Source organism: Takifugu flavidus, chromosome 15 (genome assembly GCF_003711565.1).
Source record: "Takifugu flavidus isolate HTHZ2018 chromosome 15, ASM371156v2, whole genome shotgun sequence".
Lineage (NCBI taxonomy): Eukaryota > Metazoa > Chordata > Actinopteri > Tetraodontiformes > Tetraodontidae > Takifugu > Takifugu flavidus.
The window spans coordinates 255868-275906 of record NC_079534.1 but is presented as its reverse complement, the minus strand read 5'-3'; the positions used below and the strand labels follow the sequence as shown (position 1 = coordinate 275906).

General features: G+C 50.1%; 3 protein-coding genes across 7 annotated transcripts; 2 read left to right on the top strand and 1 right to left on the bottom strand.

Moving 5' to 3' along the window:
• The first annotated feature begins 35 nt into the window (after positions 1 to 35).
• stk11 (serine/threonine kinase 11) lies at positions 36 to 7576 on the top strand. Of its 3 annotated transcripts, none has more exons than XM_057055815.1 (11): positions 36 to 226; positions 980 to 1864; positions 3133 to 3216; positions 3303 to 3392; positions 3581 to 3713; positions 3797 to 3933; positions 4009 to 4136; positions 5011 to 5068; positions 5158 to 5351; positions 6081 to 6306; positions 6949 to 7576. In XM_057055815.1, the coding sequence occupies exons 2-10, from the start codon at positions 1581 to 1583 to the stop codon at positions 6287 to 6289; spliced, it is 1317 nt and encodes a 438-aa protein (XP_056911795.1). In that variant the 5' UTR covers positions 36 to 226; positions 980 to 1580; the 3' UTR covers positions 6290 to 6306; positions 6949 to 7576. The 3 variants fall into 3 exon arrangements, with proteins under 3 accessions (XP_056911795.1, XP_056911797.1, XP_056911796.1); XM_057055817.1 differs by lacking the exon at positions 36 to 226 and adding an exon at positions 325 to 342; XM_057055816.1 differs by lacking the exon at positions 36 to 226 and adding an exon at positions 362 to 503.
• On the bottom strand, positions 6493 to 15166 carry LOC130538961 (voltage-dependent calcium channel beta subunit-associated regulatory protein). Its single transcript, XM_057057022.1, has 12 exons — positions 15022 to 15166; positions 14629 to 14812; positions 13892 to 13963; positions 12401 to 12546; positions 12246 to 12307; positions 12004 to 12169; positions 11743 to 11923; positions 11535 to 11669; positions 10885 to 11074; positions 10601 to 10793; positions 9592 to 10530; positions 6493 to 9559 (listed from the first exon to the last, which is right to left on the bottom strand). Exons 3-12 carry the CDS (start codon positions 13937 to 13939, stop codon positions 8833 to 8835), a joined length of 2787 nt encoding a protein of 928 aa, XP_056913002.1. The 5' UTR covers positions 13940 to 13963; positions 14629 to 14812; positions 15022 to 15166; the 3' UTR covers positions 6493 to 8832.
• A 1590-nt stretch (positions 15167 to 16756) lies between these two features.
• LOC130538357 (midnolin-A-like) lies at positions 16757 to 19624 on the top strand. 3 transcript variants are annotated; one of them, XM_057055814.1, is made up of 7 exons: positions 16757 to 17391; positions 17468 to 17555; positions 17649 to 17711; positions 17976 to 18404; positions 18488 to 18581; positions 18672 to 18935; positions 19002 to 19140. In XM_057055814.1, exons 1-7 carry the CDS (start codon positions 17165 to 17167, stop codon positions 19022 to 19024), a joined length of 1188 nt encoding a protein of 395 aa, XP_056911794.1. In that variant the 5' UTR covers positions 16757 to 17164; the 3' UTR covers positions 19025 to 19140. The 3 variants fall into 3 exon arrangements, with proteins under 3 accessions (XP_056911794.1, XP_056911791.1, XP_056911793.1); XM_057055811.1 differs by having other exon boundaries at positions 16772 to 17391; positions 19021 to 19624; XM_057055813.1 differs by having other exon boundaries at positions 16967 to 17391; positions 18705 to 18935; positions 19021 to 19624.
• Positions 19625 to 20039: the final 415 nt, after the last annotated feature.

The following is a 20039-nucleotide window of genomic DNA, read 5'->3' as shown; positions in this document are numbered from 1 at the left end:
TTCGTGGCAGGAGAAAGTTCGCTTTGACGCATTAATGTATGGGCTGTCAGCGCGGGCTGGCGGGGGGGGGAGGTAAACAAGATGGCGACAACCTGAGGGGCAAGAATAAGAGTCAGAAAACTGCACTGACATCTTATCATATCCAGGCGGGACGTTGGGTTTCACCCAGGAGCGACAATTACAGCTGAACTGGGGCGGAAACGGTGTCCGTGTGGATCTACTCTAGGTGAGACCTGGTAGTTGAAGTTTACTGGTTAGCGTGTTGGGTAGCTGGCTAGCAATTTACATGGGTATGTGAACGACTTGCTAGCCAAAGCAACTCCGATTAGCCCGCTTTACATGGTTTGTTTCTCCGCCGACGGAGGCGGTTTTTGATTTTGGTGAGGGGGGGACGGACCTTGGGACGTTTTGTGGTGAGCACGTCGCAGTGGGTTTAGTGTTTTATTACACACGGGGCTCTGTCGGCGACACAGAGTGAGCTTTGCTAACAATCATAACGCCAGGTAAAGTTCCCGAGCTAACGCCGCACAACCCCATTTAGCTGTAGTTGTGTGACGACGTTTTGCTTGTGTTGCCGGTTGTGCGTCGTTGGAGCTCAGCGACACTAAATCAATCTAGGTTGTTTTAAATCAGGCTTCCGTGTGTAATATGGCTGGAGGTGTGCCCAGCGAGCCGCCACGAAGTGACAGTTAACGCCGATAAACTAGCATAACTCATTCAAGCAGCGGCGCTGCTAGCCAAATAGCTGGCTAATAGTTTACCTTTGTAACATTTGTTTGTTAAAGTGGACGCAATCGGTTTTCAAGCGAATCTCCCAGAAAGCGTGCCGATTAGTATTCGCAAGGTTAATCGGAACCCCGTTAATGTTAAGTACCGTACGCGAGCACGGGCAGATCTTTTCCGAATAGCGCTAAATATTAAAAAAAAGGCTTTGGGTAATTTCGCGTCGTACATTTGGAATAACTGTCGTCCTTTTCAGGTACTTGCTGCAAAAACGTGGCGGCATGGCAGACACCTGAGGACGGTTGGACAGGGATCGGTTGAAGGGGCCCCTGGGGGTCAGGCCGCCACCGCTGCTGTGTGAGACCACACAGCTTGGATTTCCCGACCTGTTCGTGCAAGAACATTGGCGGAAATTCCTCAAGAATGGACCTTTTGAGGATGTCATTGAAGCAAGACCTCCTTCCTCCAACTGAGGCTGAACGGTATTAATCTCTGAGAACTTAAGAGTCGCTCTTATATCTTTAAAATCACCACAAACGGCACCTGTCAGACATTGTACGGAATGCACATATGAGGTACTGACGTTCCTGGACCCTCTGCTAGGACCTCTGCAATTAAGAGATGTTTACGTGTTGGGATTGAGTCCCCCTTCCACTGTATCCCCCCCCACTCAGGCCTTAATAACTCCCCCTTCCATGTTCAGTGTTTTTGTGCATCACTTGTTTGCCGTCTCGTGGAATTAAAACCCGCGGCTCAGAGCCGAGAGGTTAGCGGCGGATTACCCCCCCTTCCCCTTCCCCTCCCGCAGCGGCTGAAGAATATTCTCGCACGGGACCGAAAGTAGGGGGGAACCAGCCATGAGCGCCGCCGAGCTGCATCACCTCGACTACCTGAACGAGAACGAGCTGATGGAGATGGACACGTTCATCCACCGCATCGACTCCACGGAGGTGATCTACCAGCCCAGGAGGAAGCGGGCGAAGCTGATCGGGAAGTATCTGATGGGAGACCTCCTCGGGGAGGGGTCGTACGGCAAAGTGAAGGAGATGCTGGACTCGGAGACGCTTTGCCGCAGGGCTGTTAAGATCCTGAAGAAGAAGAAGTTGAGGAGGATTCCTAACGGAGAAGCTAATGTGAAAAAGTAAGTTTGCTGTTTTTGATTTTAGTTTTTCCCTCTCTTCCACGTATTCTTCCACCCTCTAACGGCAGGTTCCATCCTCTGATAAAACTCTTGTGTCCTCTCCTATCAGACAATCACAAAATCTTGTTAAATGTAATCTCTGCTGCGTTGACTCGTCAGGACGCTCAGATTCCATCCCAGTAACAGCCGGACGCTAACACGGATGCTGCCGCCTCGTCGGCATCGTCGCCTCTTATCTGAAACCCGTGAACACGTTGGCGTCCACCTTCAGTGTCGCCCAGGCCAGAGTTATTCCTGTTCTATTAGCGCTTCCCTCCTAGATAACATCACAGATCTGGCCGCAGCTTTGCACAGACTTGTCATTTTCCTTCACCGTTCTCCCCCTGCCGCCTTTGCTGGAGGCTCGGCGTTTCTCAGTAGGAGGAGGCAGACACCAGTAATCTGTTTGTGTGTGGAAACTCTGGAATTCCGGCCTCACCATTCCAGCCCGATTAGCGTTCCTGTCGCTGCGACACTTCCTGTTTTGTCAGGGTCGGCATTTATGCGGACACGCTCGGTCGGGATCGAGCAGATCGCCGTCTTTGTTTCCACAGCGACAGTCAAAGACAGATATTATCTGTTTGGGATGACAGCACGCACACACACACACACCCTGTCAGATGTGTAGTTGGGATTGTGCTGTTGTTGCCATGGAAGTCACTGCTGAACTCTTGACCTTTAGCTGCAGCCGCCGCGGGCCTTGAACACAAGGTCCGTGGCTGCTGCAGCCACGATGTGAAGCAAAGGCCACATTTCAGAATCCATTTGCATAAACGGCGCGGCGGCGCGTCCTTCACGTTTTAACCCCGGCCCGTGCCAGGGCAGTGCTCCTGCGACGCGTGCACGGTCTGCCGGGAATCGTGCCGACGGGCTGTCGAAAAGGAGGAGAACCGCGACACAAACTGTGGTTTTCCGCCCACAGACCTGCCAGCTGCGGCTCCCAAATCCTGCACAACCGCCTGTTTTTAATCGAGAAAGTTAAATTAAGTGCTGCTTTGTGCGCCGGCCGCCCAGGCTAATGTGATTAGCACAGCAGTAAAACAAATGATAATAGTCGCGCCTGCAATTGTGAGGGGGGGGGGGGGCGTTTATTTCTTCTGCCCGCGTGCAAAATGTCCCTCTCCGAGCGGGACGCAGAGCTCCTCCCGTTATTCCCAGCTTCACCGGTGCCGTGAGTCACGACGGCTGAACGTTAACAGAACAGCCGACTTATTTCTTTGTGTTCACAGGGAAATACAGCTGCTAAGGAGACTCCAACACAAGAACGTGATCCAGTTGGTTGACGTTCTCTACAACGAAGAGAAGCAGAAAATATATCCTTCCGCCCAGTTTTCAACCTCCCTGTGTCCCTCTGAATACCTGCGTGTTCGCTAACTAATCCCCTTAACTCCCCGCTCACGTATATGGTGATGGAGTATTGCGTTTGTGGGATGCAAGAAATGTTGGACAGCGTCCCAGAGAAAAGGTTTCCAGTATTTCAAGCTCACGGGTGAGTCTGGCAGGTCTCCCTCTTGGTTTCCTGGTTTTTCAGCCACTCTGCTATATTTAGTTTGGGCCTCAGTGCAGAGATTCCTTCAGGCCTAAGTTTAGACCCTGAACTGCTGCTGTAGCCCAGCAGAAATGAAGGTCCATTCAGTCCCGGAGACACGCCCCTCAGTCTGACTCTCTTATTTTCAGGTACTTTTGCCAACTTTTAGATGGCCTTGAATATTTGCACAGCCAGGGAATCGTTCACAAAGACATTAAACCAGGAAATCTGCTGCTGACCACAGACGGGGCGCTCAAAATCTCTGACCTGGGAGTCGCGGAGGTGAGTCCCGGCTGCCTCCGCCCGCACGGCCTCCTGTGGCGTTTGTTTGCTGTAGCGGCGTCGCCGCTGGCTCTGTTTTTCAGGCCCTTCATCCTTTTGCGGAGGACGACACCTGTCGAACCAGTCAGGGCTCCCCGGCCTTCCAGCCACCAGAGATCGCCAACGGCCTGGACACCTTTTCAGGGTTTAAAGTGGACATTTGGTCCGCTGGAGTAACACTGTGAGCGCCCGGTCGTTGACTAGGATGCTGTGAAGAGCTTCTCGCCACTAACGCACTCCTACCATCTTCCTTCAGATACAACATTACAACAAGTCTGTATCCATTCGAGGGGGACAACATCTATAAGCTATTTGAGAACATTGGAAAAGGAGATTACACTGTTCCAGAAGAATGTGGACCTCTCCTGTCGGACCTGCTGCGAGGTCGGTGTGCACAGGATCCTGCTCCTGATTATTTATAGAAATAATTATTGTTATAAACGCATATTTGATTTAATGCTGCTAAATGACCTCGGTAGCCAGTAGGTGGCGCTGTGTCCCCAGTTACTCTGACGCTGGGCAGGAAGGTTTCCTCCAAAGTGTAGAAATCCCTCCGACTGTCTGACGTATCTTCCATTGATGTGGAGCAGAATACTAAACGGTTCATCCACCGACATCATACTACCGCAAAGCTTTTCCCTGCTCGAAAAGCCCCAGTCAAGCCAATAATCACACGAATAAATGAGAAATAAAAAAGGGATTGTCACAAAAGGCCCATAAATTAAGTCAGTTTCATAGTGTTTGGTGATTCAAAGTGACCCTTTTCATAATAAGTTTTATTTCACCTGTAATCTCACACTGGTATTGAGGAGGAAACGGGGGCGAAAGCTTCGGGACTCTTCCAGGTTGTGGACCTCATCCTCCCTCCATCCTCCATTTTATGTGAGCAAATCTGTGATGACGCAGCGGCTAAGAGATGTTCCGTAATTACATGGTCTAAAATAAGACCAGGGCTACAAAAGATGTCCTTCAGCCGCCACAGCCCCACTATCAGCACTCTGCATGCTGCCCCTCTCTGCTTACTGGGAGACAATTGCATTATTAGGTCTAGATGGGTACTGCATCACTGCTGCCTTATCACTGACATCCCCCCCCCCCCCCCACACGCTCACTTCACATTATGATAATTAATTAATTGTGTCTCAGCAGTTGGACACCTCATGCCGGTGGCTCCGTATTTTACCTGTGATCTCCTTTTCTAGCTTTATCTGACGGTGCTGTGGCCTCTCAACAGCGTTTGCTCTTTTGTGTCGTGCAGGAATGCTCGAGTACGACCCTGCAAAAAGGTTCTCCATACAGAAAATAAGGCAACACAGGCAAGAGCTTCATTATTTGTCATTTGTTGACCCGTTTACGGCTCTGGCTTTACGTCAGAATTAAATATCTTCGCGCCTGTGTTCTCCAGCTGGGTGCGTAAGAAACACCCTCCGTCCGAGTCCCCCGTGCCCATCCCTGCCAGCGCAGAGTGCAGGGACCCGTGGCGGAGCATGACGGTGGTGCCCTACCTGGAGGACCTGCACGGCTACGCGGAGGAGGACGATGACGAGCTCTACGACGGAGAAGACGAGATCATATACACTCAGGACTTCACAGTGCCAGGTGAGTGACACCCAGGGCGGACGTCATGATTCATGCGAGGGAGAATGTCGTGAATGGTCCGATGACGTACCCGGGGTTTGCCCCCTCCAACCCTGTGACCTAGCAGCATTTAACAGAAAGGGGAGGGGCTGCGTGGGTGGGTGGCTGCATCAGTCTGCAAACACCAGTGTTTTTATGAGCGTTAATCACATTGCACACACTGCCAGATGGCTGCTCATTCAGGGAAGGAAATTTTCACAAACATTAAAATGTTGCCAGGGACGTGAAGTCACTGTGGAGTCGCACCGATGCGCGTTGCATGCGTACGCTCCTGCGTATGTATGGATACTACACCGAGATGTTTACAGTCCACAAATGTGCGTCTACAGGCTCCCCGGCATTCAGCAGAATCAGTATCAACATTTTTTGAAGATTTTTAACATTTATTTCCCAGCTCCTCTTTCTATATGCCCCCCCCAAAGAGTTCCGGTCCTTTAACGGTTGCTAGGCAACTGCTGCTACTGTTACATGCGCTGGTCTCGGGTATCTGGAAGTGTTGCCCCACATAAAACCCAAACGGGGGTGCAGAATGTGAATGAAGTGGGCTAAAAATAGTGTGCTTGAAGTGTGAATGGATTTTCCAGGCTCCACTCCAGCACCGTTATTTATTCAAGGCATTCAAGGCATTATCCGACAGATAGTTAACGCCACCACTTGGCTATTGAGGATCCTAAATGTGTTTTTGTTCAGGACAAGTGGCGGATGATAATCTGGATGAGGGAAGCGCGGACCACAGCCCAGCTCTGGCCAAGCCAGTGTGTGTCAACGGGACAGAGGCGGCGTCTCTGAACAGCAAAGCCAAAGCTGAACGCCGGTCCTCCTCTTCATCCAACCCTTCACGCAAAGGAGTTTCTACAGCCAGCAAGATCCGCAAGCTCTCTACATGCAAACAGCAGTGACAGAAACAGCCCGCCTGGTGAGCGCCTTCACGCCGTGCATCAAAAATGCTTTTATTTTGTAAAATCCGCACAAGAACACATTCAGAACAGGGGCAGCAGATCTGGATGAGAAGAGGGAGCCGAGGGGGGAGTTGTGTTGGTTTACAGGACGCTCACCAGAAGCAAACACACGGGCGGTTTCCTATACAATCACAAAAACAGGATCATTTCCATGCTTTTATTCTGAAAGACCTCCGCAGAAATGACCACAGCATCATTTTCTGCTTTTTAAAACAACAGCGCTCCAAAAACGCCGGCCTCACTGGCTCCGAATCATGTAATTTGGGGATCATCGCTGACCCTCGTGTTGCTGCCGAGGGTGGCTACTGTAGATGGCGCAGGCAGTTGTCATCTTCTCTGTGGGGCCGCCACCCACGGTTTGCTCTTTTCAATCTCTCACACATACAACGCGCTCGCGGAGCGATGCTGTTTGTCATGGCTGCATTGCAGAGATGTTGTGTGTTAATCTGTTCTGGGGATGACTCACCCAGCATGAGAAGAAGTGGGCTGTGTGCTCCTTCTCCTCCTCTCTTTTTCTTTGCAACACCAATGAATGCTTTTATTTTCTATCTTCTGGTATCTTCCTCTGAACCATCTCTTTATATCTGCTCCCCTCGCAGGTTGATCTGCCCTGATTCCTCTGCCTGGAGCCCACACTTTAAGAGAAACCTGCTGACGTTACCCCCCCACCCCAACAACACACGCATACACACACACACACCAACACATCCTGGCCCACCGGCCTTTTTAAGATGTGGCATGAGTGACGAAGAGGAAGACAGCATGAGATGTTCTGTTATTTTCTTTCTCCATGACTGAGACACTGGCTGCAAATATGGCGTTTTTCCCCCTTTTTGTCCTTCAGTCGTGTCATCTGTCCTCTTCACCCTCTCCAGAGATCCGATCATCGCGTTGGGCATTTGAAACCCCGCCAGCACCGTTATCACCTTTGGTTTTCACAGAACCCTCAAGGCAATTTTTAAGACTCATTGTGATGTGATTAAAAAAAACTTATTAAAGGCGAAACCACACCAAAAACACCGAATAATAATTCTATATTCAGAGCTACGACGAGACGATTAAGATAGTCCCACCACCCTCGTAACGACTGCATGCTGTACAGAGCTTGAAGAAAGGGAAAGTGCTTCAGAGCCGCCGCCAGATGTTGGAATATATAGTTTTTGTTTTGTTTTTTTTCCCAATGAATATTTTATAATTATTATTTATATAAAATATGTCCCAACCAGGCCATTTTGTTGGATGATCATTTCCGTTAAACAGCCCGGCGTTATCCTCATGATTATCACGCTACATTTGCCTGTTTAGGCGTCAAATTTACTTTCCTCTGTCCGTTCGGTGCCATCATAATCACCCAGGAACCCTTCTCCAGCAAAGCTCTTTGTTGTGCTGATCACATCAGCTGGCCCAGCCCCCCATCCCCCCCAACACACACACACACACACCAGCACCACACTTGTGCAGCCGTCGTCAGCCCCTGCTCGGAATAGATCAGAGAGCAGGTGAGTCACAAATCTGAGGGAGGGAGGGAAGAGATGGGCGCTTATAGCCTCAGCGGCTCTGCGGGCCGGGACGTGGGGAGAATCGCAGCTGTCAGGTTAGCCGGAGCCTCTTCCGCCGTGGGGGTCGGCGGGGATTTGCACGGGCAGTGAACGCGTCACGCTGGGTTTTTTGGTTTGTTTTTTAATGCTGAAATTCAAACAGAATTAACATGTGCCTCCGCCGGCCTTTAAAAAGGTGACAGACGCTTAAATCTTCTGCTCTCGTCTTCAGAATAAAAGTTTAATTTTTTTTTCCTCTAAGTGATATGAGGCTCACATGTACAACCTGTGCGGAAGAAGCCGTTTCCCGAGCAACGGTGTACACTCTAACCCCCTTGGACGTAATCATCAATTTGTGTGAATGAGACAGGCTGCCAGTTAAGGCGATATAAAAACTGGGATTTACCCTTGTTAATATGATTGCAAACCAACAGAGATCCTGACCTCACAGTTCTTTAGTTATAATTTAGATTTATTTAAAGAAAATGGCCTCTAGTGGTCAGGGAGGACACCTTGAAGGGTTTACGATGTTCCTACTTAGGTTTGTTACCCCCGCGGATCTGTACAGTATTCACACAGACCTACATGTAGGGACATACAGTAGCATGCTGAGAATTCCTCCAAATCTGTTTTTTTTCTGTGTGACTTTTCTTTTTAAAAGACAGACTTCTATTTTCAAAGCTATGCGAATGAATGCGTTTCGTCGTGATGGTGGTCACATGGTATCACAGTGGAACATAAGGTCTGAATGGACATGCTGGAAGATCTAAAACATCCAAGTTCTGTCTATGAATGTCTGCGACGCATCGGACCGTATTTACATGAACCGTGATCCATGAGGGGGACGCTAATCAAAGACATGATGGAGCTTCTTTTTTTAAGTCCGCTGACTACAGTTGAATCTGAAATAAATGATGAAGCAGAAGGTGGTTTGTTTTTGTCAGGTTAACTGGGACTGAAGCCAGGTGAGGCCGTGTGAGAGACTCGAAGCGCCTGATCCGTCTCTCCCTGGCCCCGCAGGCCGCCGTAGAGCCTCTCCTCCACCGACGCCGCCAGCTTGTCCGCCAGGTCCGACTCCGCCGGGAGGGAAGCTTCTGACAAAATAGCTTGACTGCTGTTGTTGTTCCGGTTGTCCACTCTGGGGTCCATGTGGCTCTCCCGTGCCGCCGCAGTGGTCGAAGCCCGGCTGATTGTGCTTTCCGTGTCGTTTGTGGTTGCGTGGCCACCGGACGCTCTGCGGCTCTGCGCCGTGTCTGCGGCGCCGCCTGCGTCCCCTTCGCTCGGACGGTCGCTGTCCTCCGTGCCGACTTTGGCTGCTTCCTCGCAAGCCGCAACCTCGCTGGCTTCTTCGTCCGCGGCGCTCGCAATGCGTGAGAGTGTGCTGTGATACCTGGTGTCCAGAGGGTACCCGGCGCTGTCGCCGCGCCTCAGCGGCGTGAACCTCTGCCTCTCCAAGGACGGGGAGTATCTGCCCCCGTCACCTGACCCGGGGTCACTGTATTGCTTATGTCTCTGCCATTGTTTCCGGAGGTGGACTCTGGATCTGTGCCTGGTGCGCATCGGAGAATCCTGTTGGTCAAATCTGGGATCGTGTCTGAGGAACTCGTTGAAAAGAGCGTCCGTCTTCTCGTCGATGCTGTAGTCTCGGTGCCGAAGGCGGGGTTTGTGAGGGCTGGAGGCCGACGGGATGACCTTCATCAGTGGAGACCCCAGCTGTGGTTGTGGATCCTGATGGGATTTGGGTTGTTCCTGAGGAGGACTCGGCTGGGCGCAGGTCTTCGGTTTCTCCTCGGCGCCCTCTTCATCTCGTCCTCCAGCTCCTCCTGGAAGAGCTTGGCCTCGATGCTCTCGCACACCGAGCCTTTCCTCCCAGAGCTGGTAAAGAACATCCTCCTCTCGGATGCCGTCTTCCCCCGAGGAGCTCCAGGAGTCCCGAACAGACGCATTTCCTCGGGGGCTCGGGATGGCGCCTCGATGGAGGCATAGCCACTGTCCATCTGAAGGAGCTTACGGTTCCCCGCCTCAGCCTCTCCCCCAACTCCGTTTCCCATGTCATTGTCCCCTCTGGTGACTCCGTCCAAAACGTCCGCTTCCACGTCTCCTTCAGGGTCGTCATCCAAGTCTTGCGACAGGCAGCTGTCCAGGCCGGAGCGACCTCCTGCGCCGCAGAGGGACGAGATGCTGTCGGCGTCACTGCGGACGGACTCGTGATCTGTGCTGCTCTGGTCTGATGACACATATTGTTCCAGGGACGCTCTCAAGCTCCAGATGTCTCTATACAAAGAGGGAGCCACCTCCAAACTCTCCTGGCGAATCACGAAGGAAAGCGATGAGCCTGAGTCGGCCCTTCCTCTGACCACGGCCTCTGAGACCGATTCATCTCCATCTTCTACTTCTTCTCCTGTCCTCTTCCTCACATGTGATGCCACCTGCTCCATCTCTGTATTTTTGGTTGATCTTCCCAGTATGGCGGCTTCTTTCTTCTCTTCTTCTGTAACTTCTGTCCTTCTGATTGACCCAAAGTTTGTTTCCTCTTCTCCTGTCAGATGTTCTGTGGCCTCCTTTGGCTGCTGGGAGTGAACACCAGCTGCTGGGATGTCCACCTTTGCGCTACCGCTACCGCCGCCCACCTCCAGGTTCAGCCTGCACAGATAAACAGTCATTTAATCGGTATTTCACGGCGCATCACGTGGCATCATGAGAAAGAACGCACCTGTTGTGAAAGTCCAAGTTTCCCGGGTGGGACAGGGATTCTGCTGAGAGAGCCTGGAGGCCCCCGGCCTGGGTGGGTGTGCGAGCAACAGAGTCGATGACCTCATCTCGCAGCGGAGGGGAGTCGTCTCCGGTGTGGTCGGCAGTTTCACTCGCTGCCCTCTGCCTCTGGAAGGGTCTCCTCTTCGGAGATCCTGACGTGAGACCGTAAAGGACAACGTAAAGCTTTTCACTGTCCTTTAAACAACTTCAGAAGTGGTCATCATTCATGACGTTTAGCCAAACCTTTGGCATCCAGACTAGCAGCCCTGTGGCTGCTGTCAAACTTCCATCTCTTAAAGTAAGGCCCCGCCCCCTCCAAACTCGCATGGCGCCGCAGCTTAGAAAGGAACTGTAGAACCGAGGTTTGGCCTGGCACTTGTGTTCTCGTCCCCTTTTCCTTCTCCGCCTCTCGCCTGTCCCTGATGGCCTCCATCTGAGAGGAGCAAGAAAGAACGAGAGCAGCGGCGGAACCTGATGAGATTTTTCGGGTTGGTTGAACAAGCCGAGATGAATCGGGGCGGGGGGCAAAGCCTTTATGGGATTGGGCTTTTTCATGCTGTGAGCAGCAGTGTCCTTAGCATGTAAATCTGAAGCAAACAAAAAAATAATACCCAGCTGTTGATCAGATAAAAGCTTTTTAAATAGAACCAGTGGTTTGGTTTAGAGTCTTCTTGGCATCAGTGCAGGAGGAAGCATAAAGTCCTACATTTTCAGCCATTTTTGGACATGATAACGAGGTGCATTTTCAACCATCTGCCGTGAGTGAGATCTAAAGCCACTTCAGCTGCGGTTTTAGCATCTATAGCAGGTAATCCAGTGAATATTCCTCTGCATTTGAATGCATCTGCATTCATTCCTTCATCACCCCACATGTTGGAGAAGGTGAAACTCACTGTTTGGGACCTCTCCTTCATTGTTACGGAAGCCTGTCCGGGCCCCAGCTCCAGGATTGTGGAGTGGCACGTATCTCCTGGCAGACCCCCACTGAGGCCCTGCCCAGTCCAGTCCAGGACTTGTCTCTCACTGGGCTGGAGACGGGAATCAGTCCAAGTTAGAGACGCTTGGATGCAGTCAGGTGGGGGTAAGGCGATGACAGCTCACCTGGTAGATGGTGACGGGGAGGTTGGGAGACGCGGTCTCGCTGATGTTGTTGGTGCTGCTCCCTGCTGAGTCGCATTCCATGATGGTAAGAATCTTCAGGTCGCAGGGAGCCGGCGGCAGGTGTAAGTGTGTCAGCCGGGCCTTCTTGAGGTGGTGAAAGTCTCCCTCTGTCAGCGTGTACCTGAGAAACAGGCACCGAGACGGTTGGTTAGAACCTGTCACGGCTGCTTAGCGCAGATGTCGATAAAAGAGGATCACTACCTGCGCACTTTGTCGCTTTGAGTCGTCTTCTCCTTCTCATAAAGTGCAGATTCATTGAAAGAGACTCTTCGGCCGGTATAACCAGTGGAGACGAAGCGCTCGGACTCTCCATCGTGACAGCTGGCGGCTGAGAGGGCGTCTGATTCGTCCAGGTGAATGGTGATTTCTGGGAGAGGGAGACACTGGAAGCGAACCCTGCGCGCCAGAAGAAACGTTTAAACGAATCTTCACGCCGCTCCTACCTTGAGTGGGCTGAGAGTCTTCCGCGTAGGTGGTGTTTGTCTTCTCGAGGTCATCGCTGGCCCTGAACGGGGGCAAGACTCCACAGTCAGTTTCACAATCATCACACCAAAAAGACGCGGAATCTCCGTTTGCGCTTCCGCCGCGGCCCTCGCACCTGGAGTAGCGGCGTCCGCCCATGCAGCAGCGGTGGCAGAAGAGGAGCAGCAGAGAGAGCAGGACCAGGGTCCCCCCGGCAAAGATGCTCAGCAGCACCAGCAGCAGCACATAGTTCTCCGCCTGGCCTGCAGACACGGGCACCTCCTGGGGAAGAAGCACGGGAGCCTGTAAAGACTGCGTGTATAGTAATGGAGGAGTGATCAGCAGAGTCCAAGTATTTCCCACTGGATCCGTGCGTTTGCTTTCTTTGTCTTAGTTAGAGGCGGTGGGTGATTTAGAGGCAGGTCAAAGAAAGTAAGGTAACAATTTCCAGATGCTAGTGAGCCATAAAACCAACACCCGCACGTACACAGAGACCAGATGTACATAAAAATAAACAGTATACGCGTGAATAGTGAAGCCTGCAGCAACAATCTGCTCAACCTTGATGGTCTGCGCCCTCTGTAACTGCGGGTGTTACACAATAACTAATTGGAGCGCAATATTCCTGTAATAGCACCAGCATTGTAAACCTGGCCTCTGCGCCAATCCTGCTGGGACAATAATACATTTTTCTGCCTATTTCTTTCCTCCCTTTTCTCCAGTGAAGGATCTCTGCGCCGCGCCAGGGTGTCACATAAGTGTTGTAACGTTTAATAAGGACCATAATCGAGGCTGGAGAAAATGTTCTCCTCTCCCTCAGCGACGTTCATGCGCGCAACTCCCGCAGATCCGGCTCTGTCTTCACGTAGCTGACAGCGCGGCTGTCCTGTTCTCCACTCTCCCTGATTAATAGTCTTGGCTGAGTGAGCTTGGGGGATGCTAATCGAAACGTCAGTGAGACCCTTAATTCAATTTCCCGGCTCCTCTCAATGAGAGAGAAGCGAGGCCTCCGCAAGCTAAAAATGGAAATCCGAGGAGGATGCAGACGCACATGAGCAATCCCCACACCAGACTTTCCTGGCTCCTCTTCCCATGGGGAACCTTTTACACCCCCACCCCCACCCCCCCTCCTAAAAAACAAGACAAACGTTTTAAGAAGTCTTGAGGAACTCATAAAACTCCTCGCTGGATATATATAAAAAAATAAATTAGCATTTGAACAAAAGCAGCAGCACAGGAAAAACTGTGTTGCAATTATGGGGCACACACACACACACACACACACACTCTATTCAGCCACAGTGACACGCGTGTGTGCGTGCACGCAGAGGAAAACGCCAAGCTTGTCAAAGTGCCTGTTTTTCCAAGCTCAGCCGAACAGGGAGAACAGTTTAATCAATCAAATGGAGGGACAGCTGAGCTATTTTCTCCCTTCAAGCTTCCTAACGCACATTGTCTGGCGACCGGCCGTCAGTTCTCCCATCGGACGGACAGATTGACGGTCGGACAGACGCCTCTAACTGCCCAGGAATCACCCACCGCCACCCTCCCTGCTTCAGCTACTCCTCCATCCATGCAAAGGGCGGAGTGAAGATGCAAGGTGTGTAAAGTCGTGGTTGCTACTCACAGTGGAGTTCTCCGTCAGACTTGGAAGAGCAGCCAAAGCATTGCTCATGGTCCAGGTCAGCGAGAGAGAGCCCTGCAGAGGTCAGACACAGCCGTCACCGCCCAATATCAACTTAAGTGCCGAGGGCTTCAGACAATCTGGGGGGGTTGATTTTACAGTCAAACTGGTTTCTGGTCATTCCATGACAGTAACATGATTATTCACACGGGCTGGAGCTTGTGTAACACCGATTACTGCATTCTTAGTCGTGCTGGCGACTCTGCAGCACACACCCAGAACATGTGAGTGTCCCGTTTTATGTAATATTACATACATACTGGAGGCACGAGATGGAGACAAAGAGGAGCATCCTGGCCGTATAGAAACAGCATAAACAAAACGATAGAATCCTGTTTATTGGCATTAAATCGGCTTTATACAAATATATTCCCCTGGGAAGACTCTAGTAATATATATGGTCGTTGCTGTTTATCTGTATGTGTGTGGCCGTGCAGTGTATGTGTGTGGCCGTGCGTGCGTGAGCGCGGAAGTGTGAGCGGTTCAGGTTCCAGTGACTTGATGGTGATGGTCACATCATCTCTTATTTGGACAGATGGTCGGACACACGGCGCGGACAGACAGATTCCGTCACTGTAGTGATGCCTGGCTGTTTCGCGCAGCGTGCGCTGACATAGGATGAGGTTTGGGGGGGGGGGGGGGGGGGGGGGTGCAGCTGATGGTGTTCCGATCTGTCTTACGGTTTATATAGGCGGTGTTGGAGCAGCTTCCCTCCGCTCTGTGCAGGCGGACTACAGCGAGCCGCTGCAGCCGGCGGCGCCCAGCGGCAGCAGCGGCAGCAGCCTCAGCACCACTGTCTTCCTCTCTCCGGTGAAAAACCGCCGACCGGGGCTGTCCCACATTCTCGCGTCGTCCGTTGGCACCCTGTGGGAAACAGATCAGGGCTGAATCCTTCGTGGGCCGGACACGGAGGCTCCCCTCTGTGGTCCCCGGGCGCCCCTCACTGCAATTCGAATCCAGCGAGGATCTGAAGCCGAGGCGCACCAGCCATCCCTCATTTTACATAACAGAGGAGATAACATCGCCTGAACTGGGACAGGTCCGGATGAGACCCGGCCCGGGATCGGACTCACCTGTCTGTAGACTCCGGTCCAGCCTGGCCCGTCTGCATACTTCAGTTTGGGCTCCAAAACGCGACTGTAGTTATGAATGAACCCTCACGCGATAGGACACACCCACCAACAGCGGACCACGTGACCACCGCTGACGTTGGCGGAGGAGGCTGATGATGCGGGTTGGAGGAGAAAATCCGTCCTCATTCACAGCAGATGCTCATGAATGACAATCCTCTTCCGAGGCGAAAGATCGGTTGGTTTAGTGTTTGCCATCGGTCCAGACATGTCGATTTTTTTTATATCTTCAATATACTTTGGTCTCCTCGTTTAAGGTGGCAGTTTAGCTATTTCGAGGTCAAGAGACGGGCACTAGTTGGAGTAATGTCACATTTGACCACACGGTGGCAGCCCTTCCCCATTGTATCTATCTATCTATCTATCTATCTATCTATCTATCTATCTATCTATCTATCTATCTATCTATCTATCTATCTATCTATCTATCTATCTATCTATCTATCTTCATGAGGGTCGACATTTGAAAACGATCTAAATTGCCACCATTGTCGGTTTTTCTATGTATTTAGATATTTATATCGAGGATCTGGCTGTTGTTTTGAAGGCAGAAAGGCCTCTTTATTTTATTCTTTTGTATTTCTCAGTGCAACAAACATGCAGTCAAAGCACCGTGAATTCTTTGAATTCCACCTCTAGAATTTCAGGAACTCTCGGTAGAACATAATAGAACATCTGGGAAATGGTGCCAGAGAGGCCGAGTAGGGGTGATATAAACGAGGAGAGAATGAACACGGAATGTGTGTGTGCGTGTGTGTGTGTGTGTGTGGGTTCCAGGATGGGTGACGTCAGCACTGCGTCTGCGCTTGCTCTGGAGAGCAGGACATCCTGTGGAATTGTTCTCGGCGAGGTCTGAGGAATGAAAAGCAGCCATCTCTCCCTTCTCGCTCATGTGTGTGAGATGTTGTAGAGACCTGAGAAGGAGGATGTGAAGGATGGTCCAAGGAGACGGGGAGGACAAAATTCCACTGAGAAACCAAGTGCATCCAATAATTGCAAAGGTCACTATAAACAAGAAAAGCTTATTAATTCCTTTTTAAATTGCAGTGGTTCAGCAAAAATGTTAATGTGTCTACACAAAGTGTGCCCAGAATACTGATGACATAATGACTGATTAAACAATGATTCGTTTCATTAGACCACAGAGGAATCGTTTTATTTTGACGCACAGGTTGAAACACGGCGAGAAAAATGTGTCTGAGCGTTAGTGAGGGCGGGGGCGGATCAAGGAAAAGAGGTAGGCGATATGACGCACGCTGGATAAAGTGTGTGTGTGGAGGGGTGCAGCTATTTTTAGCCGCCATTAACAGAGGCATATTAGCTACATTTCTGTGACCGCCCAGGCTTCCTACGTCACTTTACTCCAGGCTGCTCCTCCTCACCCTGCGATTGTGACAGGTGCATCCTGACATCCTGTGGCGGACCTGATACTGGACTGGAATGCTAAGCAGCTGAAGTGAAAGGACCCGCAGGATACAAAGAGCCGTCCAAAACGGCGTCTGTGAGGTTATTTCCCAGCATTCGGAGAGGTGGGCATGTGTGAAAGGGTTTCAGGATGAAATCATATCTTTATCATTCAGAAAATCCATTTTCACATGGAAAATAATACGAATATATATCTATATACGAATATATATATATATATCTATATGCATGTACACATATACTTTATTTCTATTAACAAAGCATCATTAATTGAGTACATAATCAGCGTACTTCGTCCAGAAACAGGAGAAAACATGACCTGTTTAAACATGATAAATAATGTGATTCATTGTTTGTCTATGCGCCTGGACAGTCTCATATGACGACACCCTGGAATAAATATCAAACCTCTGTGCAGATTGCATCATTTATGAATGGTAAATGACTCCCGCCAGGCTGAAGCCAGGTGTGGAAGCGGGCGCTCTGATTGGTCAGAACACGCTGCCTGCTCTTAAGGCGGTCACTGATTGGCTTTGTGTCCCGGTGGGCGGGGCGTTTACTGAAAGGGTTGAGGTGTTTTTACGCACCGGCTGAGTATTGCAGCGGCTGACACAGCCAGCGAGAGGAGCTGTAGCGACCGGAATCGGGCTTTATCGGTAGAATGGAGCAGCAGCAGGGGGTCTGTAGCTTCCCCCCAGGTCGCTCTGCACACTGCGGGGCTGAGGTCTCCACTGGTCTGCCCACCATGCGTTTGGCCATCGCCTCAACGACCGGCACCCCGGTGGAACTCACCATTTCCCGAGGGGAGACTGTGGAGGGACTGAGGACACATATCTCCAGAAGACTGAGACTGCACACGGACAGAATTGTTCTTGTGCACAAACACCGGTGAGTTTGCGTCCTCCACCAAACCACGCACATTAATGAGTTACTCAGTCGTTGACCACAAACGGGTCCGTGACAGACAGCTGACTGCGGGAAGCCTGTTGGACCTGGGTGTAACAGATGGCAGCAAACTCACCCTCATACCTGTCATTGAAGCTGGATTGGCTGTAAGTAATTTACTAAAACCGAAACAAGAAATGTGGTGAAATCAGTGACTGAATGGAAAGAATGATTTCTTCTCTTTGTTTTTACTGTCCCAGAGTCCAACTCAGAGAGCTGAAAGAAGTTTCAAGGATATTTTGGAAAGTTTAACAGAAGTCCAGGTAGCTGTTTAGTCTGATGTCTAATTCTAAGTGATTGCTATAAATTATGTGTACGGTTACACTGTGAATTCCAACATGAGTGCATCATATGCTTCACAAAAGCTCTAATCCTATAGATAATAATAAAGTACACACACACACACCAGTGCAGCTTCATGCTTCATTTGTAAAGGGAGATAAGGTGATGTTTGTTGTATTCAGCCACAGTCTCAGTTACTATGGTGGCAGCCTGCATCAGAACTAAGTGTTTTGTTCCTGGTGTAGGTCAGAGACTTCCTGTCTGGGCGCTCCCCAATATATATCAACCTTGAAGTTGGCACCCACATGATGTATGTGGAGCTCCAGCTGTCGGCTCAGGACGTCACAGATCTGCAGTGGAAACAGGACCCAAGGGCGGTCGACGCCAACGCCGGCAGATCCAACACGCCGCCCACCTCTCAAACCTTCACCTCAGCACAGGGACCGTCCTTGTCGCAGTTCAGCCCTCAAAGACCAAGACCCCAGTTTAACTTAAAGGGCTGCACCTCCGTTTCAGAGAACACTACCCATACTGTGTCCTGCAATGATCCCTTCTGCCCCTCGCACCCCTCTCCGGGTCGTGCTGTAACTCCGGTTTGTCCACATAGCAGATGTTCACACCAATCAGGCTCCGGCCCAGCTGCGAGCCCGGTGCCTGCCACAGCTAGCAAAAAGGTTAGTCTTGTGTAGTCCCTTATTAAAGTGTATCTCCACCAACATCTCTGCATTATTCTCGTTCTTCTCGCTGCCTGTTGTAGACTTCTTCATCGCCGGAGATGATCACACAGCCAGGAGCCGCCATAGACAGTTTTGTGAGCCACTCTCCAGGTTTCTATTCCGGGACATTTTCTGGTGAGTGTTGCTGACGATCATCACATTTGAGTAGCTGAAAACAGTTACAAAAGTGAATATGTTGGAACTTTGGTGCTTATGTTTGTACAGGTTATTCACCCTCACTTCTTGTTCTGCTATCAGGCACTCTGGCTCCTTCTTGTCAGAGCAGCATCAGCCAACATCAGCATGGCATCGCAATCATTCTGCAGATCCTTAACAACCTTCTCAAAGCCCCCTACCACGGCCAGGGCCCTGCACCTGCACCGTCGGGTCTCCAATCTCCCATCTTAAACACAGAAGAAGAACCAAGCCAAGCAAAAAAGGAAGCAGTGACAGATAAGCAGAGGACTGACCAACACAGAAATACTTCAGGTGAGCTTTATATTTACTGAATGTATACTAAACACTATTCTATGTTTAAATTTTGATCCTTTTTAGCATTTTCATATCTTTGTAGGTGAGTGTCTGTTACGTTCAACCACTCAGAGGGATCAAACACTGCATTATAAGCTAAAGCAGCTGCAGGTTATGATGCATCAGAGGCGCAAGCAAAGGCTGAGTCGCAGGAAAGCCCAAATCTCAATCCCTCGCCCGTACCGGCAACCTCACCATCGTCCCTAGCCTGCTGGACAACGGATTTACTCACTGTGATGGCCCCTCAAAGGAAATTACTATGACATCTGATCAACTTGTGAAATAAGAGAAAGAGCAGCAGAGTGCATACTGCATTGCAGAGAGGGAAAAAACTGAGTTGTGTGGCTCTCACTGTTGCGACTTTATGCAACATCGTAGTTCCCATGTAGCCTACCCATGTAGCCTACCCATGTAGCCTACCCATGTAGCCTATCACACAACTTTCAGTTTCCTTTTATTTTAATCACTGTTTTGTACAAATGATAAAGAATGTACGGTATGTTTGCATTCCATTGCCTTAGCATGATGTGTCAATATTTCTGTGCAGAATGTCAATATTTCTGTGCAGAAGGCACACTATTTTACAATTTCACAATGTAAAACAGGTAAAAACAAATCACTGAAAATAAAGAAAACTCAGAAATCTGCCTGAAGGTTTTTAATGAGGCTCTTTTGGGCTGATATATCTGTTGATAAGAGAGTGTGTATTTATGTGTCTCATTCATTAACTTATTATTTAGTTTTATTCAGCTCAGGAATAGGGTTATTTGAGAGGTTTCCCTTGCAAAAACAGGAGAGCACGAGGTAGCTTTTCTCTTTGACTGTATTATCTCATCAGCTAAATAATTTACAATGTTAGAAAATAAACATGCATGCTAATAATAGATGTATTTATGTATACAGACACTGGGAATCCACGAAATAGCTTTCAAATTAATTTCATTATTTTTAAAAACACAAAGTTGCAACAAATGATAAATGATCTTTTCTTCTTCCCACCCCCACCCCCTTCTTCTTCTTCTTCTTGTTCTTCTTCTTCTCTCGCCAACAACCCCCCTCCCC

Coding starts and splice junctions, on each gene's coding strand:
- stk11 (XM_057055815.1), top strand. CDS start 1,581: ATGAGCGCCGCCGAGCTGCATCACCTCGACTACCTGAACGAGAACGAG. Junction 1,865..3,132: donor GGAGAAGCTAATGTGAAAAA/GTAAGTTTGCTG, acceptor TTGTGTTCACAG/GGAAATACAGCTGCTAAGGA. Junction 3,714..3,796: donor CTGACCTGGGAGTCGCGGAG/GTGAGTCCCGGC, acceptor TCTGTTTTTCAG/GCCCTTCATCCTTTTGCGGA.
- LOC130538357 (XM_057055811.1), top strand. CDS start 17,165: ATGGAGCAGCAGCAGGGGGTCTGTAGCTTCCCCCCAGGTCGCTCTGCA. Junction 17,556..17,648: donor TCATTGAAGCTGGATTGGCT/GTAAGTAATTTA, acceptor TTACTGTCCCAG/AGTCCAACTCAGAGAGCTGA. Junction 18,582..18,671: donor CTATTCCGGGACATTTTCTG/GTGAGTGTTGCT, acceptor ATGTTTGTACAG/GTTATTCACCCTCACTTCTT.
- LOC130538961 (XM_057057022.1), bottom strand. CDS start 13,939: ATGAGCAATGCTTTGGCTGCTCTTCCAAGTCTGACGGAGAACTCCACT. Junction 12,308..12,400: donor GGCGGACGCCGCTACTCCAG/GTGCGAGGGCCG, acceptor GCCCCCGTTCAG/GGCCAGCGATGACCTCGAGA. Junction 10,531..10,600: donor AACTTGGACTTTCACAACAG/GTGCGTTCTTTC, acceptor TTATCTGTGCAG/GCTGAACCTGGAGGTGGGCG.